This window comes from Amblyomma maculatum, chromosome 2 (assembly GCF_055883805.1).
Source record: "Amblyomma maculatum isolate TAMU_Amacu chromosome 2, ASM5588380v1, whole genome shotgun sequence".
Taxonomy (NCBI): domain Eukaryota; kingdom Metazoa; phylum Arthropoda; class Arachnida; order Ixodida; family Ixodidae; genus Amblyomma; species Amblyomma maculatum.
Genome location: NC_139345.1, coordinates 185,148,326 through 185,161,412, shown reverse-complemented (window position 1 = coordinate 185,161,412; position 13,087 = coordinate 185,148,326). Strand labels below are relative to the sequence as shown.

The following is a 13,087-nucleotide window of genomic DNA, read 5'->3' as shown; positions in this document are numbered from 1 at the left end:
AGCATCCGGATCACATCTAATAGAGGCACATCTGTTGAACACGCAGAAGGTAATTCGCGTGGAAAAGTTGTTACTGTTAATTCTCGCAACTCCTGATCGGAAACCTGCACGATTAGTAAGCATTTTCGATGTGCAAAACAAAAACATAAGATCATGAACTGGCCAGAAACGCGTCTAAAACTGTACGTAAAGACAAATAAAATTGGCAGAGGATACTTTTGTCGCAACGGTCTGGTGCCAAAGCAGTGGCTATTTTTCCTCGTTTAACTTCGTGTAGTTTTTTATACGATATGTACCTATTTTTTTATTATTTAACATTTCTACAAGACGCATAATAAAATGTTTAATCATCTTCTTTCCTATGATGACGTCACATAAATTTCAAATTCCTTTTACCAAACGGTGTAAGAGGTTTGTGGCTATGGGATTGGTGCGTTGCAGTTTAAGCTGTGCTAAAAGGGCCGTATGGGGACCATGGCGTCCAATTGTGGTTTAATCGTGACCTGTGCCACCAGTTCCAGTAACACGGCACTCTTGATTGCCTAGGTCACTTGATTAGACGTGCTTGTGGTACCAGGTAATATTTGTTACGTCAAATGTGACACGATGGAGCGCAACGTCGTTATATTCGCAGCTTTCTCTCGTTTTTTGCATAAACTGTGGCCCTGCATATATTTGTTATCAAATGTTAACGCACGGTTCAGACTTTTATGTGCTCATGTTTCCCATTCGGTCAGCGTGGCAAACGCACAACACCGTTCTTGGCGTACAAGTTGTCCAGTTTAGAAACCCTGCAAAATCCACGCTTGAGCCTTGCTAACAGAGGACAACAGCGCACGAAAAATAATATTCTAAATGTGACTCCTGGAACCTATTAGTATTTGCATACCGGTTTGTAATGGTCAGATTCTTTCCACAGCTTTGACTTAGAAAGGAAGACTGCGATCTCGTAGCGAGTGGTTGTGAGCCTTTGCTGATGTCGTGTGCGGCAGAGTGAACATTGAGTCATGCTTTTCCGCTCTTTGTTTCGCAGCGCAGGCATCGGAGCCACTGGCGTCTTCATTCTCGTGAAGAACGCTTTGGCCAAGGTCAGAGCGGTAGGAGCCGTCGATGTAGCGGCCAGCGTAGCCGCCATGCGTCACGAGAGAATCAACATGGTCGAGACACTGGTGAGTTGGCACGCAGAGTGGGCTCACGGAGGCCACTGCTAGATGGAGTTTGCTGCATTTTTCAAGAGTCGTGTGTTACACTGTGCACCATCGTTCATGGCATTTCTTCCTCGGAAGCAAAAACGTGCTGAAACCCTGCCATTGGCACTTTCACAAATGTTTCAGCTAACGCTATTATCATCATCAAAAAGCTACAAACACCCTTATTTCATCACTAGTACCATAATTATGACTGCATGCAGTGCCGTTTTCATCGCCACAATCATCATTATCATTATGACCAACTCCATTGTCATTTTCATTGGTGCTATAATCGTCATGCTAGACAATCGGTTCCTCCCGTTCATGGCGTGGAGGTAGAGGTTAGCGCACTTGGATGGGAATCAAAGGGACAGTGGATTTATTCCCGGTGGATACATTCCTTTCTTTAATTTTATAAGTCGACGATCCCGGAAGACACTCCCGGCGTACGAACGCAAATGTTGCCATGATCCTTGAAATGCTTTCACCTTAAGGAAAATTCCCAAGACGTGTTTACAAATGACGACGTCCGCAGATTTCTTATACATATATATATATATATATATATATATATATATATATATATATATATATATATATATATATATATATATATATATATATATATATATATAACGCACTGACTCGCCCCTACAGCAGCCGTACTGCTGATATTGATGGTCTCAAGCAAGCAAAACTCTCTTTTAGCCTCATGATTTGTATAGAAAAAATTTGACTGAGGCAAATATAAAAATGACAACTAAATATTAAACCGAAGCGCTTTAATAAACCTTTGACAGCTCTCACGCATACTCATAAGAGTCACACTCATTGGGAGCTCACGCAAAAAACGACAGTCAAGGTTTGGCGGGGTTTGTTTATTTTTTCGTATTCGCAGGCATTCTGTGCTACGGTATATTAAATTAGAGGGGATCCTCCTCATAAGCTAGTAATCTCTAGTCGATTTTAAGCTTTACGTATGCATAATACTTAATACTCGCTGTAGTAAAGCACCACTCACTTATATTACATGTTTCTCCCTTTAGTTGGATTTAGAGAGAAGTTATAGGTAGATAACCTCCACTGCACCCATGTAATGGCCTTGTGATTAAGCGGTTTCGTCCTTTATACCATTAGGAGTTTTTCGGTGCATCCCAAGGCCATCGGAAGGACGCGGCTAAGCAAAACAATCAACCACGTACGGTTTGCTGTTCACCGTTAGGCGACATTTTCGGCGCATATCAACGCAGGCATAATTTCCACCAAAAACTGCGCATTGTGACTGAGGGACAGTTCGCCGAATACTTCCTATTGAGTTTGCCTCACGACTGGGCGGGTTTGTTAATTATTATGTTTTTATGTATTCTGATATGGCTGCGCACGGATTATGCATATTCATCGTAGAAAGAAGAGCCAGCGCATCGGCGCAGTTATGTAAATATTTAGGCCCCCATTGGAGCTTTTATTCTCTTTACACAGCGCTGCCTGTCCTGCCACGCCTAATGAAAGCACAGCTTTGGCAACACATTGTGCATTAAAGTACACATCACTGTTAATCGTGCAGAGTGCTTGTGGTTTAAAGAATTAAATAGTTTCATTTTCATATGTGGGCGACACAAGGAAAATGAGGCCGCGCGGTGCTACTGATGTGGTATCCCAAAGTTATGCCGAATGACAGAACTTGGATGGTGAAATTCGGCGTCGATTTCGAGTGTTGCAGCCGCTACAGATTCTTACAGTAAGCGCAGTTCAGCATCACATTCTTTTTTATTAGAAAGCTTAGTTTACGGAAGATGTAGGATTCATTTTTAAGGTTTAAAGTCATAAAGAGACTCGAGATATGAGGGACGCCTTAGTAGAGGGCTCCTTAAATATACTTCGACCACCTGTGGTTCTTCAACGCGCGCTGATGTCGCAGAGCTCATGAGCGCCTTGCTTTTCGCCTCCACCGAAAAGCAGCAGCTGCAGCCGGGATTCGATGCCGCATCCTCGGACTCACCGGCCTATCTGCTGAGCCACCGCGGCGAGGCGTGAGCATCTTTTAAAACCAACCTACTTTTTTCCCCTTCTAGGAGCAGTACGTCTTCGCACACGTTTTGCTCGCAGAGCTGCTGGGCATCAAGAATCACAGCCGCACTAAAGACGAGTTCGTTTTGTTCTACTTGTCCGAAACACCGGGATTTAGGAGAAGCAAACTGCAAAAGGAGTTTGAGGTAAGCTGAAACATTCGTAAAAGTATGTATGCGTCAATAAAGTACGAACAGCTGCTATAACCCTAGGCGTCTGTTGCTCTTTCAAGAATTGGTATAATTGCAGAACTGCTCCGGATGCCCTTTGAGCAATGTGTTGAAGCTTTTTTCAAAACATGTTTTATACTATTACTGTTCTTCATTTTGAGTACTTGATCAATGCTGTTTAGTCCTAGTGAATTTGTATCATATAGATTGATTTCTTTTGTATAGCTTCACTGCATCGTTCATAGGCTGGCAGTGTGGTTCTAGTCAGGCTAATGAAATCCGCGCTACCTAGGACTATTTTCACTAAAATGTTAAAATAATTCTTAAGTAATATTTGGATAATTTAATGTGGATGTTTATTTCTGTAAGCTTGGGGACCGAAGCAGGCGTAACAGTGGTCAGAAATCAACCAGCCGAGTCAGGCGCGTGTGATAGGCGATGACCATGCTGCTCCCATGTAAGCCTGTTGTCTTTTTTATTCTAAATGGAAACCGGCCCTGGCTAATTGCTCATAAAATTCTCTGAGGTATGAACCGGAATGAAATGATTCAAGTAAACTAAGTACGACCAGGCCCTATGTCTTTATCGGCCCATCAATGTGTGTTGCTTATTAGCGCTATTATTTCTTCCGAACGATATGACTCCAAAACGGTAATGACTGTCGGCGTTGCCTTCCCTTGAAGACTATTGATCCCATACGTGCACTTTGTCTCTCACTGGGTCGACAACACCACACCTTTTACTATACTACACACACATACTATTTGGCGTGCAATCATCATTTACCACACGATGTGCAATACCAGTTGACTTAGCGCTGCCCCGGGCCATGTCAACATATGTCGACAACCCGGCAAGGTTCCTTTTACTTGTAAGCCACAAGAACGTGCATGCACGGCGTAGGGGTAGCGTGTCAGGTTCGAGAGCCAGGAGTGTCGGGCTCGATTTCCATCTCACATGGAAAACACGTGTTTGCAGCTTCTAAATCTTGGCCCCATCCTGTGTTCTCGTGATGGCCTAGAACACCGCCCCACCAGCTTCTCAGCTGCCTGATGCTTACACGGGCATGCTTGCGATCTTTTCTTCACAGCTCAGGGAAAGCAGATGCCGACAATGCTGTAAATTATGCAAAACGGCGCCTCTTTAAAAAGCAATGTTCGTGACTGCGGCGCAGATTCCAAAAATGGTAAAAACATGTTTTGAACAAAATGTGTTCATTGGTATCCTGTTGTGAGTGTACAGCGGCTTCCAATTCTGTGCACATATTGTGCTTCTCATCGTACGCAGAACAAGCTCAGGAAAACATTCATACGCACCACTCATATTTTATAAGCACTACGCTCCTCCCTCATTTCGGGTATAACGGGCAACTACTTACTGCCCTTCAGCGTTTCTGTGAGCTTATTGAGGACCTGGAATCTAAAATGATTGTAAGCGAAAACGCCAACTGTTGCTGTTTGTCCAAGTCACTAGGCCTAACAATAGAATGACCAAGGAAAAGTAAGCTGTAACCTCTGTTCACACATTGGTCAACCTTTAAGTAGTACCCTCGCCGAGCGGCACACTGTGGCTCCACTTCATAATAAGCCATGTGATTCGGGACGGAAGTCCAAATACGTGCGGCAGTTGTTGCTTTGGTGTGCGAGTCTTACCTTAGAAGGGAGAACTTCCAGCAAGGCGCCAGCACCAAACAGCTGTCCAATGTCCGCCGATATATTTGGTTGTTTCCTAAACACATTATAAGTAACAGCGATGGTATATGGCAACAGCAGTGTCGGCCGCGCGACACGGTACACGAAGGCCTAAAATCCGTTCTCGCCGTGGTTCAGCTATGCATGAGTGCCCGAAACAGGCCCAGCCTTCGCGCAGGCGATAACGCTCGTGTCATGTAAGCTTCACATGTAACCATTAGCAGCTGATCCTCCATATACAATAAAGGTAATTGGCAGTCGGAACTAAACTCTTATTGGGAAAGCGCCCTGGCCATGCTAACGTATGCGGGAGGAAAGACGCCGCGATTCTTGGATAGTAGCGGAAGCGACAAAAAAGCGAGGGCTCTAGTCCCCAGTCGCCGTTTGCAGAAGCCGGAAGCAACTCTTTTGAGTGGGTGCGATTTCTACTCGCCGAGAACTGAATGGCCTTCATAAGAATGTGCTTGCGTTGCGGTGCTGACATAACTGCACCAAGGCTTCCACGTTCTCGCCCTTACTCGCCGCTACTCCCTTACGTACAAATGCTTTCTTCTGGACGCTGCAGGACAAGGCCATCTCACATGCACCACGATGGTAATGATTTGCGATTCAAATCTTTATTTGTTATTTTTCGACAGCCACCGCCATGCAGCCTTATCATTATTATTTCTGGCTACGAATCGATTCTGTATTCTTTGTTCGTGCTGGTTGTCGCGAGCCGCAGCCTTATTATCTCTGTCGCGCAAGATGCGCTGAGAGGTATGTCGAATATTCCAGCCACTCGCGTGTGTTTTTACAATTTAACCGGTGATGTTAATCACAGATTACGGTTTTGTCTAGATGTTTCTTCGCCGCCTTTAATTTGAGCGTTGACCGGTGCGACGGGCATTCGTAGATCGACGACCATCGAGCACGTTTGTTGCTATCGCCGCAGCCGATTGCTTAGTACTCATGCGGGCGCCTTTGTCAGCCAAATAAAGAGATTATTCCAGTCAATATAAAGCCTCCTCATTTGTTGCCAACGACGTTGTCACCACTATGTGACAGTATCAATTTGGTAACAAAGTAGCACTGTGCTACTTCTGAGTTACAATAGCAGCACTCCGGCACAGGTATTGCAAACTAGGATGTCGTGTATGGGGACACAGAGGAGCATAGCACACCATAGCGATACAGTACGTAGTGCACATGACAGACATAGAGTAGCACTACCTCCAGCAAGGAACGCTTAAGGTTACTCTGGCATCCTCTTGAATGTTTTCTTCCTTGAATCGTAACTTGCGCTTATCAAGTTCATTTCTATACCGCCGTTTCAGTATGCTGTTATTTTCAGTGATGAAACACCCCTATGGTAGTTAGCTGCGTGATTGTTTAAACGAGAGCACACACAAGTTTTGTTTCCCAATTTCTATAGTCCAAATGAAACTTGGCAACCTTTCCGAAACCCTTGGAATTTGGAAATTTTCTTTCATGATCTAATGATGCGTTTGATCTGATTTTGCACATATTTCAATGGATGTCGTTTGCGCTGTAGCTTCGCTTTGTTTGCGCCCCAGGTTCGAGTTGAAAACGAGGCAATACGAAAAAAAATGCACCTTTGGAGATTTCAGCTCCTTTTCCTTATTCAACCCTTACGAAAGCATTGCAGTTTTTTCAACGAAACCTCACGTCGATTAACTGCAGCCCGTTCTCTTCAGCAAGTTGTAGTCTAGAAATGCCATAATAAAAGGCGCAGTGCAGATCAGCACCGACAAAAAAAAAAAAAAACAATTTATTACTAAATTTATTAAATAGCTATGTGAAGACCGCGTACTTTATAGAACGAGCGCCACATGATGATAAACATTGGGTCACAGTTTAATATTTTAGTACGAGTGCCACATGACGATAAACAGTGGGTACACTGTTTAATATTTTAGTACATATCGTAGCCGGTCAAAGGATGTTTGCTTAAAATTCGAGGTATCCGTTATCAATGTGACATGTACAACTCTACTGGTATACAAACATAAAGAAGTCAAGTTTCGTAAGGCATCTCCGCACGTGTGCCTGAAATACGGTACCTTTTTTTTGGCAGTCACGATTTTCATTTTATAAGAGTCTTACGTCAAACTTTTCCATGACACAGGAGCTTTCAGAGCTGTGCGCTACTGAAGACGACCATGACGTCACCGGCGCCATTAAATCCTCAAGTCCTAAAACTGGCCATCAATCTGTCATCCATCCACGTAAGTAACCACGTTTTTTATTTTTCTTAGCCACACAGGTGGCATCCTTCTGTCCAGCTAGTGTCTGATGCTTGTTCTCAAACAGTTCACTGAGGTGGATGCTCCTCGTGCACCTAAACTTATTACTGATAGCTTTGGGCTACTGATTGACTGAAATGTGCCTCAAATAGCCAATTCTCCCGTTTTAAGCCATTTGTGCTAAGTCGCTTGGCACCATTTCAAATCCGACATGCAAAATTAACACGTAAAATTTTATTTAAATTCACCCCCTGACATTGCATGTCAGCGCCAGTGTTCTAAGGAGTCTGTGTCTTCATTTAGTTGTTTGCATGTATTATGAATTTAAAAAGATTTCATTAGTGATCTATTTCTCTCATAAAGACTTACTAAAGTCAATGACAAGAACATTAATATAGAGCTATAAAAACAGTATAGACACATAATGATGACAAATGGGGGACACTAGAACATTTTCCGAGAGACATTGTAAATGTTTTTCTGCAGTCTACACTGGTCCCTAAAGCATGTGACAGTTTAAAACTTTTCTACCAGTGTACACACTGGTAGAAACGTGAAACATATCAATCAAGATACCGTAGGTAAGTTTCACGTTATCAGGTATCAGTGCTGTTAGATCTGCCCATGCGTGCTGTTGATTGTGAATAGAGTATATATTTGTGTTCTTTTCAATAAAATCTTCAGTTGCTAGACAGCGCTAGTCCCGTCTTCTTTCTACTCTCTTGTCTCCGTTGTTACGCTGTTTTTTGCTTAATTATGTACCAACTCGCACAATTCGCCGTTTCACCAATATGTTGTCTCCTGAGTTATGTTGTTATTTAACGCTTATTACGTAAGCATTTCTTAGCATTGCAAGTGTTACAAAGGGTTTAGATAGAAACGAAGTTTTGAGGCGCAGGAGGTTTTGCTTATGGCTTCCGATCACACAGAAAAAGCCCAAAAAATGTGTAATGGGTTTCATTTAGAAAATGAATTAAGAGAAATATAAATTCACGGCTTTGATACTTGCAACACACAGAACATTACAAACTAAAACAGCAGCTGAGCCTCATTTGACTACAATTAGAAAATAAGGGTATATTATCAAAAGTGTTTTGAGCGAGCGCTATATTTTGATGTGCTCCTTCGTTTCGGAACTTCATTACACACACATAGTCTTTCTTTTAATTTTAATTTCCTTTTTTGATAAACCAAATCACCTGAGTAAGGTTGACGGATTGAGCAGATTTCCTCTTTGACAGCGAATTTCCAGTAAAATAACGTCACCAAACTACGTGAAGGATCATTTATCTGATACCGAGATGATGTATGCTTTTTGTGAGCTTGCAAGAGAGGGCAGGTTAAATTGCCCTGTCAGTATATAGTGCTGATGAGGAAGGTAGGTCAGCATGAAAAGGGGCTACTTTTCTTAGCTGATTCATCAATACATAAAGCAGAAAAACGGTGATGATTGAGCTCGAACATTGTTGTGCTTTCCATTTTCGGCTGTTGTAAAAGATTCCATTTCGTAATGAGTGTTAACATTATTATGGGTGCTGCACCACTGATACAGCCAAAATTAGCGCAGTACTTGCAGCCTTTTTAGAGCTTTTAAGAAGCAACGTGAAAAGATCGCATTTTGCTTTCATTCGTAGTAGCCCTTATTTATAGCTGAACAGCGAATACGGTTTGCCTTTGTTTTGGCGCCCCAAGTCACGGTGCAAAAATATGCCGCCCAAAAGTGCGGCTAAATTCCAATATTACTTAGTACTACTATTGTAGTCTCAATATCAAGACCATGTTCAATGCGTAATTACGTTAGTGTAAAGAAATGCAGCTCTGTACAGTTGCAATAACATATAAACCATTTCTAAACACGATACCGGCTAATAGTCCAAGTCAATGTTTTTGTTAACGAGTCAATAGTAAACGCGTTTTTGTCTTCCTTTTTATGGCGGTGAACTGGTTCCTGTACCTACACGTTATGGCCACGCATTAGGTCAGATCTTAGTTCTCACGTGATTGCTTCCGATAGGACGATGGTCAGCATTCGCTAACAACGTCATGTGCTCTGAAATGGGCTCACCCTCTTTCCTCTCTTTAAAATAGAGCAACATTTTCCGCAATCGACGTGATGACTTGGTGGCCTTGTCATTCCGTCTTCATAGTGATACATGAAAGCTGCCACTGTCGTTCAAGGGAAGGCCACAGAAAGACTACTTATCTCTGCTGCACTGTCCTCAGTTCCAGGTGAAGGCAAGCGAGGGCGATTAAGCAACGGAAGCAAGTCTGCACAAGACTGCGCCGAAGTTGTTTTCGTGGACGTAAGTGCTCCTTCTTAACTTGTGTCCCCCTTTAAAGCACATGTGAAAACATGTTGATTCGAATATAACCTGAATCGCAGAATATGACGCACTAATTCGAACTGGTGTTGGCGGTGGCTCCTGATATTTGCAAGTACGCATACTTTCGGTATTGCGGAAACAGTGTGACCAGTTTTATGTATTCTTCATCAGAAGCGAAAGGTGTAAGATACACAGGAATGTTGAACAGATACGTCACAGCAGCTGCAAAGCACGCATAGTAAGATGGCCACACTTATAATGATGAAAAAAAGGGCTGTTGAAACGGTAACTATAGACGATTTTAGTTTCGATGCCTGGGCGCAGCCATCTTAGTTTGATGGTGGCGCCTCGTATGAGCCAAACTGGGAAAGTCCACTCCGGCTCCTCTTGACGCCATTTTGGGCTGTGCTGTGCGTGTTGATGCTGCGATGCGGCAATGCGAAAGGGCTTTTTCGTGGTGCTCGTGAAAGCTATCCGACACCTTGGGGCTATTTAGCGTTTTGTTTGAGCGCGCCAGCAAACCGTATACTATTCGTATGGCACGGCGGCAGCAGTTGGAAACAGCACTAGCGCCAGGGGCTACTGCGAAGGTCTGCGCTCCGCTTCCGGGAGGTCGAACTCGTCAGAGCTAAAGGTGAGAATGTAGCTACTGTATTTTTAATGATACATGCATTTTCAATTATATTTTATAATCATACAAACACGCAGCGAATGAACGGTACGGGCAGCAACCGAACGCGGAATACAGATACGAATGATGGTTTCGAACATCGCCGTATTGATTTAACTTGAAGTGCGACCCATTTCATGTCGGGTATTTCCTCTCGATAGTGCATATTTATATTCGATGCTGGCCTGCCTTCATTTCGCATTAAAGGCACGGGCAGCGTTCACCGCTGTTAGGCCCTGTTATGACCGTGCATGGTCCGCACTTGCGCGCACTATTGTTCGCCTGTGGGCATGGATACGTGCTATTGGTGCAAGGGCTCTAAGGGAGCCTGTTTCCATGAATCTTTTTGTGTGAGCCTGCTTTGCTTTGTCGAGACCCTGCAAATGCCAAATTGGCCCTGTCAAGGGAACCTCAAGAAAAGTAAAAAGAAATGTCGCCCTGTGGGAAATAGCCGGAAGTGCTTTGTTCAACTGTTCAACCTTCCCGTCGAGAGGCGCTTTTGTCAAGTGAGGAAGGCCTATTGTCCAAAGGAGACGACAGAGTGACACGTCCGCTGACGTACAGGACAAGAAAGGACCATGAAGAATACGGCCATTAGAGGATTTCCCGTGAATGCAAGAAAGAGTTGCAATTGCCGGAAAGGGACAATGCTGGGAGCAGTATTCGTGGCGCGCACGTACACTTGGGTTTCTGAGAAGGAAATCCACTTGCCGGAACACCATATCGGATCTTTGCAGAAGAATAGAAATGTACCTCCTCGCCGTTCCCAAGCTCTACCCGCCAACAAGTAACCACGCCCAACGAAACAATACCGGACCAGTCAGTGCATCAGACCATCAGTGCAGTCATGTGCTCGTTTGGATGCCGATATCTGAGGGGCGTGCCCTGGAACTGGTTGGTCAGCATCTTCAGAGAGGGGCTGGACATATGGGGTTTTAAGGACTTTGCAGAGCACGAAATGAGGCTCTGGGCCCTGGGTAAACGGCTCATCCAGACGCTTCTCGCTATGAACTCTTAACGCTTGCCGTTTTGCTCATATACCCTTCTTTTTGATGTAAATAAGTTTTCTCAAAGTGCTATTAAAAGTGCTTGTATATATTTTACCAACTTCGAAGATTCAATCCTTCATAAATTCGGAGTCTCTGCACGCTACCAAGTGAAGGCCGGGTCGACTCAGCCCCAGCGTCACGACAACTGTTGACCAGCGTTGGGATCTGAATCTACAAGCCACAACATCTGGTGATCGGAGGCGGCATCTGAAGCTACAGGCCACAACATCTGGTGATCGGAGGTGGCATCTCAAGCAACAAGCAGGAGCAACAATCGGCCAACAAGAGAGCAGCTCGGAACATCGATCGCATGTGTGGGTGAGTGCTTGGCTTTTCTTCTGATGTGGACCAGGTTCTAGAACAGGGTTAGATTTTAGAACTGGTAAAGAGTGTTGAAACGCCTTTAGGTTTGGTAGTTTGCACAGTTGGTTTGGAAGTAGCCGACACTCGGAGCGATCATGGACCTACAAAAGCTGCAGAAACCGGAACTGTTGCTATTGTGTGAGGAATTGGGAATTGATACAAGTGGTTTGGCACGAAAACCCTTGATTTTAAAGGCAATCACTGATTTGGGAACCGATGATGAGGAGCTCAGTGAAGCATGGAACCTCATCGGACAAAAAAAGGAGGAGCAACTCAGACAGCAGAAAGAGCGGGAAAAAGAGGAAAAGAGGCGTGATATTGAGAGAGAAGCAAAAAGGCTGGAGCAAGAAATTGAGCTCCGGAAATTAGAACTTGAGTTAAGCAAGAGGTCGGGCAATTGTCCCCAGCTAGCGGTACCTCTTCTCAACAAGGAGGCAGATTTCAAGATGTCAAAGTACATGCAGCCATATGTGATATCAGGGGATATCGGTCTGTATCTGGCTAACTTTGAGCGAACCTGCGGAAAACTGTCCTTCCAGCGAGACACTTGGTCTCAGAGATTATTTACGATTCTGCCCTGCGAGGCAGCGGAGGTTGTCGCGCGGCTAAGCAAGGAGGACGCGGACAACTACGAGAAGGTCAAGGCTTGCCTTCTGAGAAAGTATAGGCTTAGCGCCGAGGCGTTCAGACAACGTTTTCGAAACGCTACTAAGTCCAGGGACGAGAGTTACCCTGAATTCCTGTACAATTAAGGAGTCAATTTGGGCGAGTGGCTAAAGAGCACTGATTCCTACAGTGATAGGGACGCTGTAGTCGAGCGAATTCTTTTGGAGCAGTTTTATAACTGCCTCCCAGAAAAAAAAAAGAAATTGGTTACAGGACCGAGGCGACATTAAGTCGGCAACTGAAGCTGCCGAACTCATTGAGCAGTATGCTTCGCGCCGACAATTCAGCAACCCAACAGTGGATAGGCCCCGCAATCCCAAGTTGAGTGTGAATAACCGTCAGGAAAGGCACTTTGCTAGAGTTGGAAACGAAGAAAGGAAGGTTTTTTCAGGCAAACTCCCTAGAAAGACGGCAGTGAGAAAAGTGGCTAAGTTACCAACGCGCAGAACACAAAGAATAAGATTGAGGCTAGGAAGCAGCTCACATGCTTTAGGTGTAATGAGCAGGGTCACATTGCCGTCAACTGCCGGAAAGAAAAGATTGCTTTCTCGTATGTCAGTGACTGCGATGAAAATATGCAGCTTTTGGAACTTTACCTGCATGACCTAGTAGTCAACGGGAAGCCTTGCAAGGTACTGCGCGATTCGGCCG

At 44.3% G+C, this 13,087-nt stretch overlaps 1 protein-coding gene across 1 annotated transcript in view; it reads left to right on the top strand.

Annotated features, from left to right (window-relative positions):
* The window catches only part of LOC146200598 (receptor-type tyrosine-protein phosphatase epsilon-like), a 169,194-nt gene that overhangs the window by 97,375 nt on the left and 58,732 nt on the right, over positions 1-13,087 (top strand). The window contains exons 14-17 of the mRNA XM_084595572.1: positions 1,034-1,169; positions 3,263-3,403; positions 7,247-7,346; positions 9,594-9,667. Of these exons, the coding sequence (XP_084451698.1) occupies positions 1,034-1,169; positions 3,263-3,403; positions 7,247-7,346; positions 9,594-9,667 (451 nt within the window). The remainder of the gene's footprint in view (positions 1-1,033; positions 1,170-3,262; positions 3,404-7,246; positions 7,347-9,593; positions 9,668-13,087) is intronic.